This window comes from Peromyscus californicus, unplaced genomic scaffold, assembly GCF_007827085.1.
Source record: "Peromyscus californicus insignis strain IS unplaced genomic scaffold, ASM782708v3 Scaffold_23__1_contigs__length_62951481, whole genome shotgun sequence".
Taxonomy (NCBI): domain Eukaryota; kingdom Metazoa; phylum Chordata; class Mammalia; order Rodentia; family Cricetidae; genus Peromyscus; species Peromyscus californicus.
Window position 1 is genome coordinate 20833670 of NW_026294534.1, and position 23706 is coordinate 20857375.

Consider the following 23706-nt stretch of genomic DNA (forward strand, 5'->3'; position numbering starts at 1 on the left):
CACGTGTGTGCAAGTGTGTATTTAGGTGGCCTTTCATTCTTAGAAGATAATGGATTTGGTTCAAATGGCCCATAGTATTTTCGGAGGCCAGAGTGAGAAGCGGATTTCACTAAGTTTAGAGGATTTGAAAAATGTCCTTAAGGAGAACATCCCAACACCTATTAGGATATGATAGAGTCCTCATTGAGATTTCAAAGTCCCACTCATGGAGCATATCCTAAAATGTCAATAAAAGACTCTTTATTCATAAATAACTGATAAGCAGTAATTTATGCCTGTACATTTATCTCGAAAAGTCGATAACCATCCATTTTTTTTTTTTTTTTTTTGCAAACTACATAAAACATCCAAACGGGCCATTTTGTTCGGTACAATATAACATAGCTGTTTGGCATTACCAAATATATATGTATATATATTTATAGATATGTACATGTGCTGAAAAAGAAGCCGGTGTATCCTTCTCCAAGGAGTCCATCCAAGTATTTACTGTACAACATTCAGAATTTACACTGATAATACAAGGCACAAAAAGTGTGGTATGAAGCCAAGGCCATGCTTTGCTTAGACCCTCTCCTCTGGCTTGCTCACTCCTTCAGCTTCATGTCCAAGTTAGCGTTCAGCTCTGCTTTAAATATTATTTCATATTTTTTTTGGCTTTGAACACACCAAATAAATGTCGAGAGTGGTATGGGTTTGAAAAAAAAGATGAATCATTTGAAAGAACACCCCCATGTACCTTCCCAAAATAAAAAGAACAAAATGAAATAAGTTTTAAATTCTTCCATATAGAAGGGGAGAAAAATAACACTCACTTTTCCAAGTTTGGGCTAGGAAAATGAGGCAGCATTCCTCTACTGCCTGTGTTTACAATACTTCTAGGTCAAGATTTGCTGGAGTGTATGTATCAAGCAGACCTAATTATGAAGAATGGATATTCTGCTCTTCATCTAGTGGAGAGAAGGAGACGGCTGTTTTCCTGACTGGGGAATTCTGACACTTGGGTATTTCCCCCTAAATTTGGAAGTTTTCCATGGGAGCAGGAAGCATCTGTGAGAGATCTGATGGGGATTTCTATGCTCAGCTTTTCTCCCAGGAGGCCCTGAGGGCTCTAGCCTGAAGACTCTCCCTCTTACCCCTCCCCACGTTTGCTAATGAAGGAATATTAGCATTGCTGCTTCCACATTTGAGCAGAATGCCCGTGTTTCAGGAGAGGGGTCTCGTGGCATGACATCTGGCTCACATAGTCCCCTTTAATATCACGCTTTCATCAGAACCCCAGTAAGATCAGCACCCACCAGAAACGTCTCAGATTTTAAGGTTATTGAACAACTTTCTCAATTCTGGAATTTAGGTGTGAATCATGCTTGAATTAGATGAAATTTTTCTTAGAGTTAGTCAAATTTAAGACAAAAGGCATATATTCATTATACCCATGCCTTTTGTGAAAGTATTTGAGACGTATTCCCATTCAGGTAAAGAAAGACATTACCAAATTCACTCATATATAACGGAATCTAAGGTATAACTTTGGGGAAAAATGATACAACTCCTGTTGAACTTAATACTGGTCAGGGCAGGGAGAATTTTAAGCTTAGGCCTAGCTAGAATATTTACTGACTTTTTTCATCTTTGGATTCAGATGGATGGTAGGTTCAAAGACATGAAGTTGAAATGTTCCTGTCTTAGGCCCACTTCGTGAGGACACTCCAAATCCATGGTCTTCACAGCAAAAGGAAAAAGCAATGAGTAGCTGCTTCAAAAACCACAATTATTCTATGCGAGATAAACTTCCTACTTGAGATCACAGTACTACACACTAGTGACTAATAGCCAGGCCTGGTACCATCCATCCCCTTTGATCCTCAGAAAATGATTACAGTCTACAAATGGCCATTTCAGCTTTGTTGGTGACCCTGTCGTGGGGATGCGAGGAGTCCACGGTAGACACTGGCTCTCCTAGAGTTGCTTCTGCGAAAGACACCACATGCTGTCAACACAGCCAAACAGCTTTGTCACCTCAGCTTTTGAAAGAGTTTGGAAAAGGAAAACACAAGATATGCAACACAGCTAAGATTAGTTAACAGTTTCACTTTTGTGACATTTGACAAAATACGTTTTTGCTTGTAGTTCAGGAGAATTCTATGCGGACAAAACAGTGGCAGCTATGAAATGATGGCCATTCAGCGGTTGGCCCAAAGCATCAATGTCCAAATACAGTGTTATGACAATGAACACCAAGGGGCTGATAAAACGTTGTCACCATCGGTCAGCCCACATTTTTGCTCTCCCAGGGGCTGTGGCTGTCACCTGTTGTCCAGGCAACGGGAGTTACTAAGGATTCAGGCTTTGCAATGCGTCATGAGAGACAGAATGAAAACGGGGCCACGCAGTGGGCCAGAGAGGCACGTTTCTCAGCTCCTTCCTTATTTCTGCTGGAATAAAGACCTCAGAGAATGTTGCCTTTAGCGTGTCTGAAAGCTCTATCATTCAACACATTTACAGAGGCCAGACAGACCAAGATATTGAAAACGTCTGAAAGAAAAAAAAAAAAAAAACAACCCCCCCAAAAAAAACGAGCCAAGAAAAAAAAAAAAAAACCAAAGCATTTCCCAAAGATTTTGTTAACATTCTGAAAGTCACAGGTAAATTCGGTGAAAGTGTATAAAACCATTCATGCCGTTTTAATTTCCTACCTTTGCTTCTCATGTTTGATATTTAGAGGTTTTGTGGAGGGAAAAATCACTGCAATAAATTCAGATATTTTACTCCAAAGAGAACCCTGTGGGATTTGACCTAATAGTTCTTCTCTCAGCTAAATGAAAGAAAAAAAAAATACTGGGACCACAGCAGCTTGAGATACAAATAATAAAAAATAAGGGAAAAGTTCCTCTCTTTAAAGGAGCTGTATCAATTCCTTTTCATCTCTTACAAAAAGGCCAATAAAATTTTTTGTGGGAGTACATCCGAGTTTTATGAGTCTGCCCGCACTGGTAAATGAAGTTTGCATTTAAATCCACAGAACAAGCATCCTTTTGGCTTAAAGGATGCTAATGTAAAATGCTAAGACTGTATATGTGATGTTGTAAAGACTATAAATTAACTTTACGATGCTGTAGTCTGGCAAAACTGTGGCTCACACCATTTTGGTAGCATAATTTCCATTCGTGTTTGAAGTATAACTATTAGCCTAATGTCTCCGAGCACTGAGAAATTTGGCAATAAGTTGGCTATTTTTGTAAAAATTTTATGCAACCTACCAAATATTTAAGGCCACTTTTAGTTTTTGCTTCATCTTATACTAGGACAGTGACACTTTGAAATTCAGTGCCTGGAGTCACGAGTAAGCTTCTTCCAAGAGGGACATTTGTGTTGTGACAGGTGAAGATAATGAAAAAAACTTGAGGTCACAGTGACCCATCACACTTTCAAGTGTGAGCTAAGACTGTGTGACCTGCAGACCCTTCCCCAACACATATGATCCCTTGGTCTGTAAATCCCACAGACCAGGGTTCTCTTTGAAATTTCATTGTAAAATATTACACAACCCTAACATGCAAAGACTGCAGAATTTAACATATTTATTTCAAAATCCTGTGCAGCATCCTAGCAGAAAGAAGAGAGATGCAAAGAAGGAAACTCAAAGAGTCAAGGTGAATCTCACAGAACCATGGGCTGGGATGTGGGGAGCCTCGTGTTCACTTCCCCCTTATCGCTCACTGCATGGGATACTTTGCTCAAGTGCACTTATAAACACAGGCCAAAAGAGAAACAAACAAAACACAAAACCTGAAGCCAGCAGGGGAGCTGCATACACTTGACCAACGTTTATGTTGTTCGTGTTACCTCCCCTTAAAATAACCTCCATAGATGCCAGGAAGGAAAGTTACAGCTTTTTATCTGCTTATAATATTATAAAAAAGTTTTAAAAATCTATAAAGAACATGTGCAGGCTCACACAACAGATAAACAATTATAAGGCCAATTGGGGAGGGGGAAGAAGAGACATGGCTAGGGTGGGGAATTTAAAACAAAAATCTTCCAAATGGACATTAATATGAGATCTCTCTAGAATGTGTTATAAATGGTTTATTACCTAACAAGGGATGCAGATGGAATCTGCATCTCATCCTGCCACTCATCACCTTTCCAGTTTGTGACTCATCACCTATTCCTATCTCTTTTTTTTTTCAAAAAAACTTATCAGTGATGCCAAACGGTTTTAGTTTTATGCTCATTCTCTTTCTTCTTCACAAGGATGAATAAATAAGTTGAGAATACTAGGAAAAAGGTGTTCTCCTGACCCAGATATGGGATTCTGAGTATGCTTGACAATTCTAAGATGATCTGTTTGTTCAATAGAATAAGCCTTTGGTTCCTGAGCAAAGCAATATGCGTTTTTTGCACATGGCGAAGTCCTCCACGTAATATAGGTGACCAGATATATCACATATTAGTTAGATAAAATGGCTAACACATTCAAGAATTCTTCAATGCCTTAACTTTGGGACCATAACTTCAACCTGTCTTTAGGTCTTTTCCACTTGGGAAGAGATTGCAACCAATTGTTTTCAAACAAAGGGCCCATAAAAATAAAAGCATAATCATATCCTCATTACCAAGGGTTCTCACTTCTCCTATTTCTGACCATTGTTTTTCAAATGTAGTCATCCTCAAAGTAGCTAAGTAGCTGCCTGGAATTTAGTGTAGGTATCTGACTTGGGCTGTCTTCATTGTGGATAGTTACTGAAAGCATCCACCAGAAGATGAATATATCTGTTCATCTTGAGTCTCCCAGGGTATTGGTCAAATATATAATGATAAAAATGATATAATTGGATACAAAAGTGCAATAAAGCATAAGATGAAGCTCACAAATAATCTACAGATTTCAATTCTCTACAACGCCACTGCCTTTTATCAACAAAAATCATAAAATGGGAGCTATGAGTTAACAGTACTAAGGAGAAAGTATACATGGTGAGACTAGGCAGTCAGAGCACAAAGTCTCTCTGAATGATTCTTGTGGTTTCTAGGATGGTGTAGTGGGGTATTCTATTCCTTAGATGCAGTTACTTGGGTCCTACTCAGAAAAACTATCAGGTAGGTTTCCAAAATTGGCAGCAGGATGTCATGTCCTAAAGCTCCATTGAGACATACTGTGACAGCATAGTATAAAAAGTTAGAAGAGTTCCAGAATCTGAATGGAAAAGCACAGTAAAACACATTTCTTATAGGAAAAAATATTGGAGAAGTTGGCTTAATACCCATCTCCTAGAATCAGAGCTTACTCGAAGCCTGGGACATCTGCAGTCTATATATTTTCTTGGACCTGGGCTAGCCTCTCCTGTCTCCACTCTACGGAGTGAACTGTGTTCTAACAGCACTCTGAGATTTGAGTAGTTTGGCTAGGAACAGAGGTTGTCCTGATCTGTTAAGTCGGGAGAAATATGTTTCCATATTGAAACATATAACCACGCTTTTACTATCTCCATCCTGCAATCTGTCAGGACGGGGAGAGAAATGAGCTTTGTTTCTTGCGGGTGGGAAATGAAGGTGAGGTACCAAGAACCAGTTTGAGGTCTACCTTGCTTTTCCATCTTGTCTCAGTTAAGTGACTCATATAATAAGTGCTGGTGTGATGTCCTCAGATTCTCAATTCTAAATGCCCTCCCCAACAATGGTGACATCATACTAATAGGTTGGCAATCGGGTTTCACTTCTGAAAGTTAGGCTTGCCATGATCTCCAAAATCTCAGATGCCAGTTGGTTGGAAACTGAAAATCTAGTATCAGAATCAGCTGGCCCTGTGGGGCAAGTCATTCTAAACCTGTTTCCCAACATGCAATTAATCTCTGCCATCCCAGCTTTATTGTAGTGTATCTATTTTTCAGAACTACTCTTATCTACAGTTACCTTCACCTCTCTCCTTAGCAGTCCAAATCTGAGGAGTTTATCCAAAGTTTACCCGTGTGGAGCCTCAGAGGAGATAGCAGGGTCCCCTTATTTTATATTTTATTTTTTTGTCCCCTGCTATGAACATGTCTTACCTACATCAAACTCATTTTCTTCAACCAGGGATTTTCAGTGACTCTCAAGAAAGGCTGAATTCCCCAGATGCCACTGGGCAGAAGTCTGCCTCTTCTTCCCCAGGTGAAGCCACTTGCCCTGAAGCTGGCTATCACTAGTGCTGCCTCAAGAGGGGAGGGACACAGACTAGAGTCCATTTTGCCTGCTGTAGCTGAAGTCAGCTTCCTCAAGCTGGGACTCTGTGATGTTTGACAGTTTCGTGTGTGTCCTCCCAATCTCTTCAAGGGCGCAGGCCAGTGAGTCGAGATCCCCATCCTGTTGATGACGAGCTTCCCAGAGGTTCAAAATGACAGCCGAGGGGCTACTTTGTGTAGCAAAATACGACAGATTCCTAGATAAAATTAAACAAAAGGCAAATAAATGGGAAGGATGAGACAAATGATCACTGTCAAGGGGTAAAAATGGACTTTAAACGTTTGTTTATTTATATTTATATGTGTATGCCCATTTTCACTTATGTACCACAAGTATGCAGGTGCCCTAATAAGCCAGAAGAGGATGTTGGATCTCCTGGAATTGTACAGTTGGGTGCTGCCACGTGGGAATGGAACCAAGGTCATCTGCAATAACACTAAGTACCCCTAACTGCTAAACCATCTCACCAGCCCCTAAAATGAACTTTAAAAGACAGCAATAAAACAGTGGTAGAAAGTTACAGAAAGGCAGGTCTGGTTTGCATCCCAACACTCAACTACAGCCATACTCCAGAATGATCCCTGTGGCTTTCTCTTTTGTATCTTGCCTTGGTCCTCCCCTTTCTGAAGCTGCATGTATGAACATGTATGTATGTATGGGTCCCTCCTGATTGTTCTCTTGAAATGTTCTTTTACACTAGTTTGTATGATGAGGTAAATTAATTCCTTCTTATTTTCACATATTTGACTCCCTACCTCCTTGGCAAATACAAGGGCTGCCAAGGTTTTTGTCTTCGATTTCTGACCATCCCTTTTTTGGGTGCTTAATGTGTACCTCCCATTTTCTTAGTTAATTAAGCTGTTTATACGGTTTATTATAGCCTTAAGGGTTGCTGCAGTTACATATCCATCTACCACTTCAAACTCAGTACATCAGAAATTCTCCTCTGAATGCGTCAGAATTACTAACTCTAAGCACCAGTATTTATGATTCTTTTTCTGATCCCTTACAGTAGGATGTTTGATTTTGACTCTTCTCCTTTGTTGTTTCTTTCTTTGATAAACTCACCAGCTTTTCCATTCTACTCCAGGGGACAGACTTCATTTACATCTTAGCACATCAGAACGTGTATCATAGTAAAGGATTTGGAACTCTGCATCTAAACACTGAACACATACTGCATTCCTACATTCTATTTATCAAGTCATAAGGAATCCCATATTCATGCCCAGCATGGTCTAACCTCATTGAAGCTATGTAGACACATACACACACACACACACACACACACACACACACACACACACACACACACACACACACACACACACATCATCACACACACACACACACACACACACACATCACACACACACATCACACACACACACACACACACACACACACACACACACACACACACACACACACTTCCCTTTTATCTAACACCCCTACTCTGTCTTTTTTCTTGACTACAAAACGCTGAAAGCTAAAGATCATATTGAATCATTTCCAGAATCTGCCAGAGCATTTATCATAATACTATGACAGGTATTTATTCAACATCCATTAGCTGACATTAACTGAGTAATTGATTCTTACATGTCTTTTCTAGATGACATAGCATCCTCGGTGAAAGGAAAAAAAGAACCCCAACCTTTTGGACAATAACTTTCCTATGATGAAGGCTAAGACAACACAAAGGATTAAAGGTCACTGTTTTTCATGGGGACTTCTGCAGTAAGGACAGAAATGTCATCCCTGATGAAATTGGAGTGTTTTGAAAAGATTTTGCCGAGCTGTTCCTATTTTGAAGATAGTATCACCATCTACCAGTCTTCCCAGCAGATGACCACAAAGTGGAATCCTGGAAAGAGCACTGAACAAGGGAAGAGGAACTTTCAATCATATATGACTATTTACAGGAAACACACATTTGTAGTCAGCTGGCTGTCAAATAGCACAAATAGCAGGATTATGACATATAACTTTGACTAAAAATAATTTGTAACCAAGACAAGGAGAAGCCTGGCTCAGGAATATTGACACTAGTCTCCAGTTTCTTTAATATTTTCTGGCCTTCCTCTGCCTGCCCCCATGCCTTCCCTCCCATTCACCTATCCCACTCACCCCTCCACACTAACAGAAACAGCAAACCCTGCTTGAATACTTGGAGCGATTCTGGTTCCTCTTACTGTTCAAAACTTTGATTTGAACATTGACATTTCCTCAAGTTTTGGGGATGATGTTTCTAGAAGTTGCTGGATCTTACTATATTCCCTTTGCTGAGGCTCAGGCAGTATAGAATTAAAAGGGACAATGGGAAATTAGACAGACCTAGAGGCCAGGCTTCAATAGACTCAGGCTAGTTGGTGTGGCCATGTATTTCCATGTCAGTTAACAGTTTCTGGAAGGAATCATAAGTCTTTATGATCTCTACTCTTGTTAAAAGGCAAAACCCACAGGTTGGGCTGTGGCTACTCTAGCCCTGGGCTGGTACCCCAGGATTCCTCCTCCTCCAAACAAAATATAATCTGTAGCCAAAAGAGCAATAACATTGCTCCCATTTTACTAAGGGATGCTGCTCTTTTGTATTTTCTATTAAACAACATTAGACTTTTATATTGCAACTGGAATCATAAGGATCCCAATGTTAGACCAGGTGTATTTCAGAGGTAGACAAACCTACGAAGGCTAGATAGATAGTAAATAGTTCTGTCTTTGTGGATCTCGGATGGCCTCTCGGAAGTTAGTGCACTCTACCATGGCACTACAGAAGCAACAAGAGACAATGTTCATGTGAATGATGGCTGGTTCTTGAAAACTTGATGGAGTAAAGCTAGATTTTGATTATCATGTCCTTCCCACTTTTCTCACATTACTACTCTGGTGGTGTTTTCCCCTGGATACATTTATAAAAGAAACAACTCTTCTTAGCTTGTGACAGACAGGGAAAGGGCCAAATTTGTTTGCCCTGTAGCCTCTGTGCTGTCTCTGGCCAGTGCTCTTATGACTTAACGAGATGGCTAAAGCTGAAAGCCAATCCGAAGACACTAACTTCCTACTTTGTGTTTCCTTTGAAAAAAGAATCTAGATGCCCAAGGTTGCTGAGCCCCATCTGACTGCAGAACTCTACGACATTTATCTTTTTACATGTTTGGGGATCTTCGGCACTACACGAGAAAAGCTATAATAACTAAATAGTGAAATAATAGTTTTTAGGTGGCAAATCTTGATCCCAATCAGTTTTAAATATATCAAGGGGCCCATAGTGGGCAGGAGTTCTGGATACACAGCCCAGGAAAATCAAGCAGACTAGACAATGAGTCCTGGGAAACCCTGTTAATGTTCTGGTCTATGGAGTAGACATCCAGGGCTAAAGAAACTGAATGTCTAAAGGAGGCAAAAACGAAACTCTCAATTGGCACAGATCTCTGAACATACTGTAGCAAGTGACATGTGTTTCCTGAAGTAACTTTGAGACTCCTTCTTTGAATTTACACAAACACATTCAGTATAACATATAAATTCCAAGTTTCTGATTATTTTAGTAGATATAGGATCATACCAGTCTTAATCATATGATCTGCCTTGCCATTAACAGGAATGAGACTCAACTGTGTTTACCTGTCGATAAGTAGAAAAAAAAAACTGTAAAAAAACTAAACTAAACTCTTATTCCAGCAGGGTGTTCCTAAAAGATAGTGGTGTCATTTTATGGGGCACATATATACATTTGCAATGTGATATTTTTTTAAGTGGTAGGCCATCTATACAACTGGCTCTCTCCATACCACAGTTTTGAAATTATTCAGAACCTAATATATCAGTCCCATCCTTCTTTACAATAACTCTGATGTATTTGTATACCAGCTAGTTAAAACACATTTAGCGAAACATTACTAGTAAAAAATGGAAGTCAGGCCAGGCGGTGGTGGTGCACGCCTTTAATCCCAGCACTCGGGAGGCAGAGCCAAGCGGATCTCTGTGAGTTTGAGGCCAGCCTGTGCTACCAAGCGAGTTCCAGAAAAGGCGCAAAGCTACATAGGGAAGCCCTGTCTCGAAAAACAAAACAAACAAACAAAAAAAATGGAATTCATGTTAAATTTAAGTAGTTTCCAAAGTCAGACAATGGTTCCTCCTCCATGTCTGTCTCTCTCTCTCTCTGTCTCCCTCTCTTTCTTCTTTCTCTCATCATGTTCTCTCTCTCTCTCTCTCTCTCTCTCTCTCTCTCTCTCTCTCTCTGTTCTTTCTGTCTCTCCCTCCCTCACTCTGTCCCTTTCTCTAGCTGAAATGAATAAGCTTAAATATTATCCCAAACTAAAAATTCTAAATATTCAAAAGTATAGCTGAAAAAAAAGAACAACGTATTTTCTTTCTCTATAGAAAAATTTAGAGAGGTGGGCTTTTGTTATGCACATTATAGAGACTGTAGGTTGCTAATCTATGTACTAAACTTCACAGAACCTTGTGTTGTAGCTTTTTTCAAATTCTCACCAACTGAAGTAATTTAGATAACTAAGATTATTTTGGGTGGTACCTCATGATAATTTGGCATCTACTGTGCAGATGCCATTGACCACACAGACAGAAGGATGAACACCTGAATGTTGAGGTTGACTTGAGAATCTTTTAGGTTTCAGATCAAGCCATTTTCCCAGAACTCCAGACTCAAATGGCTTGTTCCTCTTTGGGATGGTCACTGAATAAGCAAAGACAAACTGTAGGACACTGGAAAGTAAGGGTCACACTAGGGTGATGAATCACATTTGTCTATGTAAGTTCGTGAGGTAGTGATGGTTTATTAATTTCAATTCAATTATGTTTTGTTGAGCATTTCAGTTTTCTATACAACCCAGTTCCTTTTGGTTTCTCTTCTGTGATTAATTTCACCTTTTAGACTTCCCCATGACCTGCTATACTTATAATCTGGGGCTTTCTGTAGAAGTCAGGGCAGAGATACCCTTACCAGTATCACATGTTAGGCATGGGCCAACTGATAAAGCCATATGTGATGGCTATTCTTGGTTGTCAATTTGATTATGTCTGGAATGAACTACAATCCAGAAATGGAGAGCACACCTGTGATCCCAATCTTGAGGCTGGAAGGCACACCTTTAATCTGGGCCACACCTCCTGCTGGAAGCCTAGATAAGGACAAGGGAAGAAGGAGGGGGTGTGCTCCTTCTTCCCCTGCTTGCCCTCGCCTTGTCAGCACATCCATTCCTTCACTGGTATTGGAGCCTACTTCTTCGGGATTCCAGCATATACATACAGAAGACCAGCATGGACACCCAGCCTTGTGGGACTAGGTTTTTGGACTTTCCATTCACAACTAGCCATTGTTGGACTGCAGTCTCTAAGTCATTCCAATAAATTCCCATATATGACAAATCCTATATATATATTATATATTAATATAATTATATATATATGAGAGAGAGATCTATTCCATAAGTTCTGTGACTCTAGAGAACCCTAACTAATACATATTTAAAGATGTAACCCTCAGTTTTCAAAATAGACCTTCAAACTTCTGTGTTAGTTAGAGAATGGAACTTAGATTCCAAGATTTTGGAAATAGTTATTGAGACTTCTTTTTTTATCTGAGGTTTGTAAGTTGAGGGCAGAGAAGAGTTTGGGAGGCTATGATAAAATTCCACCACTTAGCACCATCATAATTAGTGAAACTCACAGTTAATTCTACAAAAGAGAACCTGACTACAGACAGGGCAGTGAAAGCGGTCAGGTTTTCTTGAGCAATCCCCCACAGTATTCAAATGCAAATGTCTTAGGGAGCAGTTTACCTTTGTATACATTCTCAATTAGCCATCAAAGGCTAAGATATGCACAGCCCAGGAGGAAGAGAAGGCTGGTATCTGAGGCCATCTTAGCCCTAGGGAATGTACTAAAGAGCTACCAAGGGCGTGCTGTACTTTTTGGAACTCTTTTTTTTTTCCCTAACCCGCAGACAACAAAGCTTTCCTTTCACTAGTTTAGAACTGGGCTACAGAGGGCCAATATACCCAGTCCCTCAAAAGGTGTCAGCTATTCTTATGATAAATGTGCCAATGACTTTTATTCTAACATACAGCAGGGGTCCACATTTGAGCTGCAGCCAAATATCCTCAGCTCTGGAGACTCTTCTACTAGGTACAGGCCATAATTTCATTAAGGATTTGGGCTTCTACCCAACACTATCAGCCAACTGCATCTATAATCCCAAAGGCAACAAGTTTGTTTACAGTCTAAAAAAAATGTATATCTAAATCAACCTTCCTTTGTCATTAAAAAGCTTATTGAAGGAATATCTTCTTTCTGAAGGGTTTATCAGTTAAAAAAAAAAAGTAAAAAGTTGAGCTGTCTATAATAAATTAGAAAACATTGTTTCTAGAATAGTGCATAATCCTACTGTACAGTATGGAGTAGGGAATTGAAACACAGTCCTAATGAAACAATATTAGTATCTCTGCTATCATCTTAATTGTCTCATTTAATGAAAGCCTCTTATGTGACCCAAAGCAACCCTCCACTCAGTTCTTTAAATGCAAATAGAAGAGAAAAGCCATTTGTACTGAATAACAGTAATTGGCTACATCATAACCATTTGCTCTCCTCATCAAGCCTCCATCTCCAAACTTCAAGCTAGCTGGGAACTCAACAGACAGCAAATCCACTGTCAAGGGAAAGCAAGTGAGGGTCTTATCTTCTACTACTACTGAATGAGCAGGAGGTAATCCCTGTAAGAACCCTCCGGCTTCAAGACAAGGAGATGGCCAGAGAACACAGAACGGAAGGATGGGGACAGCCGAAGCCACGCTCAGATCCACCATGCTAGTATGAACACCCCAGCCCTTCCCAGAGCCCCTTTCTGTCTGTTCTGTCATCTGCTCCTGGAAAAAAAACCAGAAGGGACCTTCACTCTTCGGATAATGTATGGAAACCCCTGGGCCTAGAAGTCTCTGTGAGCTGCCAAGTGAGAACACAGCTAGCTACCGTCTGTTTTCAAAGCTCCAGTTTTATCCCTCCCGGGATACACATGACGATTTCTGGCTTTTGGAAATGTAACAACGACAAAGACCACCAAATTGAAATCTGGACTTTGTTCTGAACTGGTATATATCCGGATGTGGGGGTGGGGATGGGGTGAGGGTGGGGGATTCCAATTCAAGTCAATTTTCTCCTTTAATCACCTGGGGACATTTTTGAGAACCCTGAGGCAAAGTATGACTCCGGTTTACTCCAAGAGAAAAGTGTGCAGTGCATCTGCTTCCCAGTGAGGGAAGGGTAAAATACTTAGCCCTCTCACTTTGCAAACTCCTTAGTATGAGCTTCAACAAGGCCTCACATGTCACTGAAAGGAAGTGGACTCTCAGGGGCACTTTGATAAATAAGGTGAAATCACTATGATTTCACTTTCTCATATCATAAAGACATCATCTCCAGACATATGGACATTGTTAGCATTTTCAGTACTGTTTTCAATGGTGCTTGTGAAGGGCCATCATTCAGGCTGTCTGAGAGACTCCGCTATGTCCATCTTTTCAGAAAAGGACCATGTTTAAAGCGAGAAGCTGATTTCTTTAAACATCAGCATGCACTTACCAGTGCCTGAGGGAGGAATAAATCCAAAACCAAAACAAACAAACAAAAAAACCCCCAAAGCTGGCACCTTCTCTTCTCATCACCCCTTGGCACTGACAGTGGGGTCCCGAGAACATAAAAAGCTTCTTTTCCATATTGCCTTCAGGATGGACACCTGCCACTTACAACCCGTACACAGCTTGTGCCTGGCTAAACCTGTCCCAGGGCTGCCTCCTTTCTGCTTCATATCAGCAGGCAGTTTCATGAGTCGTTGACTTCAGCAGAATGAAGCCCAAACACCCACCCCTCTGCTGTGTTAGGCCCCTCTAGCCTCATGGGCTTTTCAGATTTCAGACCCTGAGTAAGTCTACTGGGCTAGAACCAGAAAATCTGATTTAAACGTCATTGTATTTCACCTCCAGGGACCTACATAATGGTATTGCCCTGTGCATTAATTCTCCTAGATGTCATGAAGGTTTTTTATTTATTTTTTTTATTTGGAAATGGCAGCCTTAAAAGGTAAGGATGTGCTTTCTGGCTTCTAGCCTGCAGAAGCAGGAAAGCTCTGTCTGCTGGGATCACAGTAAATTTCCCAGCAGGAATGAGAGGGAGGCTGCTGTTTGGTGTGCATTCTGACTCATCTTTGTGTATCTGCCTTTCTCTCCCTTCTTCACCTCCAAGGCCTGCTCTGGAACTTTGCTCCCTTTGAGAATTCTCCTCAGTGCTTCTGCCCACATGAGTAGGCTGCCTTGTGACTCCCTGGGTCCTTTCCCTCCACCCTCTGGCCATTTCCCTGCTCTGATGCTTCCAATTAAGAGGGTGGACAGAGGGAATGAAAAGATACGACCTCAATGTGAGAAGACTCTGCTTCTCATTAAAGGTCCTGCTGAAAGATGGGAAGGCACGAAAACAAGATGTCACCGTGCCATTTATCAGCCACAAGGCTGGAGGACTTTCATTAGTCCTCAACTTTTACAGCATCACCCATGAACCCCACACCTGAGATGCATTTGATCTGTTTGAACTAGATGACTAACAAGAAATACGTTTCTCTGGAGTTGCTGCCAAATTTTCAGAGAAGTCTACTATTAGGGAAGGCCTTGGGAAAGACAGTTAATAAGATGTAATTTTCTTCTACTTTGGCTGTTTCCCCTCTATTCATCCAGCCATAGCACATGCATCTGTTGCCATAGCAACGCAGTAAAGCTTTGGTCTCACAAGAGTTTCTCAAATGTGGAAATCATAAGGCCTTATAGACTTTGTAACATCTAGTCACAAGCTTCACATACGAAGGCATACAGGAAAAGACAACTTCGTTTTGTGGCTTGATTCATTTTTTTTTTTTTTTTTTTTTTTTTTTTTTTTTTTTTTGCTAAGATTCACTTTCAAAAAATCCCTTGATCCTTGTTTGTGTCAGTTCTACTGCCGAGGAGGCAGAATGTCAGGGTCAAGATAGTGTCCTGTGGAAGAATTCATATCATTTATACAGGGGTTATTTAGGGAATTTCTTCCAGCTTGACAGCCTTATCTATACATGTTTAAGGGTAATTTAGAAATAAGTATCATAAAAATGCAAAGTAATATGTCAGTTTAGATGTGGTGGAATACTGCTGGCTGAGGCAGGTATTTTTAAAATATTTATTTATTTTTATCTGTATGGGTATTTTCCTGTATATGTATCTGTATATGTGCCTGCCTAGTGTCCATGAAGGAGGGCATTGGATCTCTTAGGAAAGGAGTTACAGCCAGTTGTGAGCCACTGTGTGGGTGCTGGAAACTGAACCCAGGTCCTTTGTAAGAACAGCCAATGCTCTTAATCACTGAGCTATTTCTCCAGTCCCAGAAGCAGGCGTTTAATCAGTCCTCGGCGGTGTTCTCCACCACCTCCCACTAATCACATGTGGCCAGAGCAACAGATAGTTACTACAGCTGAAATTACAGGCTAAACACGTAACCTTGGACATGTAGTATGGGTGCTGAGGAAGAGTCAGCCCTGTTCCCAGCACCCACAACTACAGCTGTTATCTATGGCATTCTTCATTGGGCTCTGCAGCATTTTCAATGTGAGCCACATAGCAGGCTAGTTGTAAGACCCAGATACCCTGTGGCCAGACAACCACACAAAGGCCTTCTCACAGCCTCACCAAGGGCTGAGTCTTAATTTATTCCTTGTCTTTCCTGCCCCCTGTTCAGATCTAAGTAGGGGTGTGTGTGTGTGTGTGTGTGTGTGTGTGTGTGTGTGTGTGTGTGTGTATGTGAAAAAGACAAAACCTCACCAGCAACGCTGACATTTATATTTGCCAAAGAGCATTAAAGAATATCTTTAGGACTGACAGAAAAAGTAGAACAAATATTTTCCTCCATTCTCTTGGAAATTCTTTCTTTGGGATTTGATGGCAGTTATCGATACCTGCTCAGTGCTTTGGGAAAGTGTAAGGAAGGGGAAAGTCAGGTAAAAGTTTATCATGTGTAGCACGAATTCTAGGTTTTTATTCTTAAGACCAATTAGAATTCTCACTACAATCATGTGATCAAAGTGAGTGAATTCTCTGAGGAGAAAGCTGAAGCGCCGCTCTGTGCTCATCTTTCTGTCTTGACTCTGGGACTGATGGGATTCTAAGCCTCTGAAATAGTGGTCTTACCCAGTGCTACCTGCATATTGACAATGGTACATTTTTCTGTGTTTCAGATTTATATATTTTATACTATGCTATTCCTCATCATGAGAGAGTTAAATCAGTAATCTGGTATTGCCTGAAAGGAAAATGGAGGTGGGTTTCATTCTACCTCTGTCATACATGCTTCTTTACACAAAAGATGATATACTTCTTTGCATGAAAGATGTACTTGGGGTGGTCTCATTGAGAATGGCCTCAGTAGGCTCACGTGTTTGAATGCTGGGTCCCCACTTCAAGGAACTGTTTGAGAAGGATTAGGAAGTGTGACCTTGTTGGAGTGGGTGTGGCATTGTTGGAGGAGTGGTGTCACTAGGGGTGGCCTAGTTTTTTCTCTCTGTCTACAGCTTCTAGATCGATGTGAGGTTCTTAGATCCTGCCTCCAGCACCATGCTTGCCTACCTGCTGCTATGCTCCATGCCACAATGATCATGGACTATCCTCTGAAACTGTAGTCAAATGCCAATTAAATGCTTTTCTTTTGAAAGTTGCCTTGGCCATGGTATCTCTTTATAGAGCAATAGAATAGTAAATAATATAGTACTCTACGTGAAAATATAAAAGGAACTTGGGCATGTCTGCAAAGTGAAACTGAGCTGAGCCTCTGAAACAGATAGATACCAGGTGGCTGTAAGCACTCCTCTTATTCTGCTTCTCAGATAGTTAACACCCAGGTCAGCCCCTGGACACAGCAGCATCCTCCACCTTGAAGGGAGGCTGTGGAAGTAGAGCTGAAGGAGAATCCTCAGTTCCTGGTAATGTCTTAATAAGAGCAACAAAGTCCTAAGGAAGCGTTATTCAGTGAGGACGGTACTACTGTTAAGTCAGGGCTCTGGGATCGGCAGGCCTGAGGGGAAATGTAGGGCACTGCCTGCTTTTATAAGCACACTCCACTAGAATAGTCAGGCCTGCGCTGGGGTGGGCATTTTTATTTTCATGTTGCAAAGACAGAAAGTTGAACAGTTGTTGAGTTGTCATCAACAGATCCTACAGGGCTTAACTAGTTCCCACCTGGTCCTTTAGGAAGTGTGCTGACCCTAGTTGAAATCATTCATTTCACAGTTAGGCTTTTTTAAGATCAAAGCTGGGAGAACAAAGAGGAGGGTAGAAAATGCTGCCGCTGACCTGAATATGTTATCTGTGTAAGATTTCAAGAGAGAAGTAGATTATACACATCCATGCTACTCTAATTTGGTATTCATCGTGGCAGTGTCAAGGTGAACAACTAACATTTGTTGAAAGTGTTCTGGGCACTATGTTGGAAAATTTCCACAAAATAAGTATTTGTATTACTTATGTCAAGGGAGTGTAGGCTGTCCTGGAGATGATGGTATTAAGGGAAAATAAGCAAGTCAACAGCCTCATGACCCTAGACACTAAAAAGGCAGCTAGCTCCAGCGTGGACAATTGATGTTCATTAGTGTCTGAGCATAAAAGATGCTAAAATAGTAGTCCCGGCTTGATTTGCAATTTCCCTACAGTTTGAGGCCAGAAATACATGACTTTGGAGCCATGTACTCTAGGTCTTATGTCTACTGTAAATGGAAAGTCAAACAGAACAGAGCTGGAGGCACCCACATGCTCACTCTAAAAATCAGTGGATGTGCACAGCAGGGCATGGGGTAGCCGTGTTGTGGCAAGAAAAGTATCTGTTTGCTAAATGATAAGTTGGAAAACTGTACCTTTCAGTAATTAGAATAGAGACTTAATATACTGTTTATTCTAGATGGTCCATGACCAGAAAGAAAAACTTGAGGAAGGAAGTAACATGTTTACATAGGCTGAAATTGGGCTGCAGCACCAGGGCTGCTGGGCAAAGCTTGAAGTCCCTGCTGTGGCAAGCATCCTCTCCTCTCCTCTCCTCTCCTCTCCTCTCCTCCTCTCCTCTCCTCTCCCCCCCTCCCTCCCCTCACCCCTCCCCTCCCCTCCCCTCCCCTCCCCTCCCCTCCCCTCCCCTCCCCCTTCCTCTCCTCTCCTCTCCTCTCCCCTCCCCTCCCCTTCCTCTCCCCTCCCCTCCTCTCCTCTCCTCTCCTGCTCCCCTCCCCTCCCCCTCCCCTCCCTCTCCTCTCCTCTCCCCTCCCCTCCCCCTCCTCTCCCCTTCCCTCCCCTCCCCCTCCTCTCCCCTCCTCTCCCCTCCTCTCCCCCTCCCCTCCCCCCTCCCTCTCCCCTTCCCCTCCCCTTCCCCCTCCTCTCCCCTCCTCTCCCCTCCCTCTCCCCTCCTCTCCCCTCCCCTCCCCTCCCCCTCCCCCTCCTCTCCCCTCCTCTCCCCCCTCCCCTCCCCTCCCCCCTCTCCTCTCTCCCCTTCCCTCCCCTCCCCTCCCCCTCCCCCCTCTCCCCTCCTCTCTCTTCTTTCTTCTTCCCTTGTCTCCCCTTCCCCTCCCATCTCCGTTCCTGTCTCCCCTCTTTATTTTCCTCCCCATCCCTCAACAAAATTCATTTTCCTGGGTCCACTTTTCATTCTGTGTCCATGTTGATAAGAAATGACCTTGACACAGTTGTGTTCATGGATCACAACCAAGAAATCTCTCCTCTTTCAAACTTGCTAAGTTTGAAAGCTCTCTAAGTTATTGTTTTTCCTGCATATTCATATTTTTTCATGTTTCCCTTTTCAGTATAAGCCTTTGCCTTTTCAAAAAGGTATCTATTCTTTGGGGGCCTGCCTATTCTCTGTAAATTCATTTTTCTCTGGGAACAGTGCCTCCCTCCTGATTTCTGGTTGGATCCTTCATTTGTGGATGCTGGATCCATTCTGAGTCAGGGAGCAAGCAGTATTCCCATCTTTTTTTGGCAGACACATACCCTCCCTTTCAGATTAAAAAAGAGTCAGGCATGGTGTCTGTGAAAACAAGGAGAAAAAGTGAGAAGGAAGAGCAAGCCAAGCAGTAAGAAAATAAGGCTTTTTTTTTTTGTTTATTTCTGAAAAGCAAAACAAAGCAGTAGTTAGCGAAGGCAAGGAAAATAAAAACGACTCTGGTGGAACTCACCTCTTACCAGCTTATTTTGGGGGTGTGCAGGGGGTTATGGAGAGGAGAATTTTGAGTTGCCAAGGCCTTATCCCCAGGAGTCATCCCAAACCCAGCACAATCCTGCCCTTCCACCACCCACCCGCCAGGGTTGCTCTGGGAAGCTCAGCCACCAATGCCTCTGCTCCTCTGAGGTAATGGAGCTTATTAGGGGTTTCTCTGTTCTTGTCGGCCCTAGGGCAGGACAGCCACTAACCCGTGTGGTAATGAGCACTGTCACTTTCTGCAGCACGGCTGTTCGGGTGGTGTTGTGGAAATAACTTTCTGTCCACTTAGTGGCAGATCTAAAACTTGTCCTGAAATGCCCTCTGAATTGTATGCAGACACCCATTTATTTGCAGACTGAGTGTGTCCCCATTAGGGGCTAAGCAGTGCCCTCCAATTCTGATGGGGAGGGGACATGCAAAGTATTTGTTCCCCTGTGTTTATATACCAGTGTAAGCCATGTTCTAATCATTCCTCAGGAGGACACAGTCTAGGCTTCTGTTTGAATCACCCCAACAGCAAACCTGGACACAGGGCCAGAACCAATGCAGGGCTTTTTGGTAATGTGCCCTGAGGCAGAGTGAGATGGCCATAGACAAGACTTGACACATTGATACCATAGCTGGGGCTCCATACAAACATGGACTAGAGAAATCGAACGAGATACCCATCCCACATGGTTGTTGCCCCAGCTCACTTTATTTTTCAGGGTTTGCTACGTCAAAAGCATTTTCAAAGTTGCGCCCCAATTACCTATTGATGCTGTTTTTCTGTGCTAACATCTGCCAGTCCTTGCCTTTGGCATTTGGGGGTATCAAACGTAGCACAGATCCTCTGTCTGATGGAATAGGGAATTTTGAAGGCTTTTGGGCCAGTCTGTGCAGGGAAAGTACTGTCCTCTTGTGCGAAGAAAGTGATGGTTTCTCGTTCACTCTGTAAACAAGATAAGTGATGCATGATCAGATCCAAAGAAAAAACACCACCAATAGTTTATTTGTGAAAAATCTGTGTTAACACACATACTCAAAATGCATACATAAAACACACTGACAGGTTCCTTAGCTTCCCAAATAGCAAGAACCTTCTTTAGTGGTCCATCAGTCATGTCCTAAAGATTAACAGTAGCCTCTTCCACAGGGATATCATAGGTCACCAGAGCCTAGTATTCTGCCTTGCCTGGTAAAGGCAGAATTAGGTGTTTTTATTTTAGTTTAGTTTTTAAGGTTCTCAGAGATAGATGAGAATTACTATGAAGAAGCTACCTGATGACAGATTTGGGTTCAGTATAAGGAATGACCCTCTGATAGTCATTGAGACCAAAGATGAATGGGCTGATCAAAGCAGTAGACGGGGAAGCTGTAAGGGGAGACTGTATGTTAATGCTACAAAAGTGTCTTCTATTCCCTAGTCCTAAAGCTGGGTGGCACTGTGATAAATCTTGGTTTTGATTCAAGTCCCCTCAGTGAGACAGATGCTGCCAGAGATAACACTTCTGTGAGCCGTGTGCAGTGTGCTGGCTGGAAAGGTTCTACGTGTGCTGTCTGTCCATCTGCTTCTAATGTCCAACTGTCCAGGCAGGATTTGCTACATCAGTGTGTCACAACTGTTAGGTCACCACATTCAAAAATAAAGTCATAAGGGTATCTGTCTGGTTGCAGCAGTGGCTGATAGGCTCATATGGACTAATAGCACCTTAAGAATTCACAAATATCTGGTGATGGGATGGCCAAACACCCTAATTGTCATGCTAGAAACCCCATCCAACTACTGAGGGATCTGGATGCAGAGATCCATGGCTAGACCCCGGGTGGATCTCTGGGAGTCCAGTTAGCGAGAATGAGGAGGGTTTATATGAGCGAGAATTGTTGAGACCAAGGTTGGATAAAGCACAGGGACAAATAGCCAAACGAATGGAAACACATGAACTATGAACCAATGGCTGAGGGGGTCACCAACTAGATCAGGCCCTCTGAATGGGTGAGACAGTTGATTGGATTGATCTGTTTGGGAGGCATCCAGGCAGTGGGACTGGGTCCTGTACTCAGTGCATGAGTTGGCTGTTTGAAACCTGGGGCTTATGCAGGATCGCTTGGCTCGGCCTGGGAGGAGGGGACTGGACCTGCATGGACTGAGTCTACCAGGTTGATCTCAGTCCTCGGGGAGGCTTTGCCCTGGAGGAGGTGAGAATGGGGGGGTGGGGGTGGGGGGAAGGGAACGGGTGGCAGGAGGGGGGGAGAACAAGGGAATCCGTGGCTGATATGTAGAACTGAATTGTATTGCAAAATAAAATTAAAAATTAAAAAAAAAAAGAATTCACAAATATCTGGTGGAATGGAGCCCATGATTATTATATGCCATAAAATAAAAGAGATACTGCTTGACATAATTAAAGTACCTAATCAGATGGCTTTGAATGAATTATTTTCCTTTTCCCTGTGAGTCTAACCTAACTAGGTAGCCTTCAAAAGGAGAGAAGGATAAGTCTTCTGAAATGTATTTTCTCTTTCACTTCCCTTTCTGCTTCCTTCCCTTGCCCCCAACTCTGTTGACTGTACTGGGTATTGAACTCAGGGCCTTGTGCCAGTGGGCAAAACAAACACACAAAACAAAACAAAGAAGGCCCCACTGAGATGCATGCCCAGATTTCGAGGCATCTCCTGCTGCTCTGGAAGATGGACAATGCCCATGCTCTGAATTGCCTGTAGGAGAGAGGTGTAGCTAGGAGCGAAGAATAACCCGTGGCCTGTGGCCGTCATATGGAATGGGGACCTGTGCATTCCACAGGATAAGGAACCGAGTTGTAGCAACAACTTGAACAAGCTTGGACTCTGAGCTGCATTAAGAACATTTCCCTAGCTAATAGTCTTGATTCAGTTAGTGAGACCCAGACCGGAGAGCACAGCTATGCCATGTTTGAACTTTTGACTTAATAATAATAAGATTTCTTTATGCCAATAGATTGGTGGTAATGTGTTGTGTTGACAGAGAAAAGTAAATCAAGGAGGGTTGAGGGGCTGGTTAGGAGGCTTTAAACCCCACTCAGCTAGCATTTGCATGGCAAATGGCATCTCTCTTCATGTCAGCACATGGCTTGTTAACACTCTAAGATCTGGGCTGATTTCTCCATGACTTGTGACCTTCTGTGTTTGGTTTTTTGAAACAGGGCTTCTCTGTGTGGTTTTTGGTGCCTGTCCTGGATCTTGCTCTGTAGACCAGGCTGGCCTTGAACTCACAGAGATCTGCCTGGCTCTGCCTCCCAAGTGCTGGGATTAAAGGCATATGCCACAGGCGCCCTGTGACTTGTTACCTTCTTATGTCTTTCTACTGTGGGCACTATAGCCATTGTGACCCTCTTCAGAGAGTGTCTGGCTTGAGCAACTATAAGAATTCAGGTATGGTAAGTTCTCTCCAAAATCTGTCAGCTAGAGAGACTAGTTGTTGGAGAGGTTTTACTAATGTTTGGCAATGCTTTTTACTTTTTCCATTATTGTTGGACATGGTGACGTGGCTTGGGTGTTGAAAACCCAGGATGCCCCAAAGCATATCTTAGATGTTCGAAGAGAGAACAGCTTCCTGGTCAAACGCAGGTACTGCGTCTCTTTATGTTCTACCAACTGGTTTCAGTTCTGTTACATACTACATTAGGGAATAATCTAAAACAGACTCTTTCGGTATTGGTGTTTGGTATGGTCTAATAACAAAAGCAGTTTTTAAATCAGGAATTTTTAGATAGCTCTGCAGTCGGACTCTATCCTCCCCGACTTGTTCCTCTGGATGCTATATAATCTTCCATGTCAGCTCCCTAATGAGACCTCCTGCCATGTCTCTCCAAGACAGTGTAAAAGCCACCCACGTAATTTGTGACACATCTGAAAGTACAAGCTGGATGTCCCAGTCCGTACACCAGTCTCCATTTTAGTGTTTCAAAACAACTATGAAATGCACAGGGCAGAGGGGTTATGACAACTCCTGTGCGGGTGATAGTAACACTATGTCTTGGAAATTTATATGAAGGAGAGTCTTCATGGAAGAGGTGTTTGAGTTGGCCTTGAGGAATTGGTAGGCATAGACTGAATAGACTTTGGGCAGATAGGTACTTATTCCAGGCAGAGTGGACAATTCTGTTCTGATATATTGGATGGTTATAAAATAAACCAACTCAGCTTCTTACTGCATAAAATAGGTTACAAGTAGACATTATTTTTTATCATGGT

At 42.3% G+C, this 23706-nt stretch overlaps 1 protein-coding gene across 1 annotated transcript in view; it reads right to left on the minus strand.

Annotated features, from left to right (window-relative positions):
• Positions 1 to 206: 206 nt before the first annotated feature.
• Positions 207 to 23706, minus strand: part of Unc5d (unc-5 netrin receptor D) — a 553430-nt gene continuing 529930 nt past the window's right edge. The window contains 3 exon segments of the mRNA XM_052751943.1: positions 207 to 6421; positions 20246 to 20301; positions 20303 to 20425. Of these exon segments, the coding sequence (XP_052607903.1) occupies positions 6217 to 6421; positions 20246 to 20301; positions 20303 to 20425 (384 nt within the window). The 3' untranslated portion in view covers positions 207 to 6216.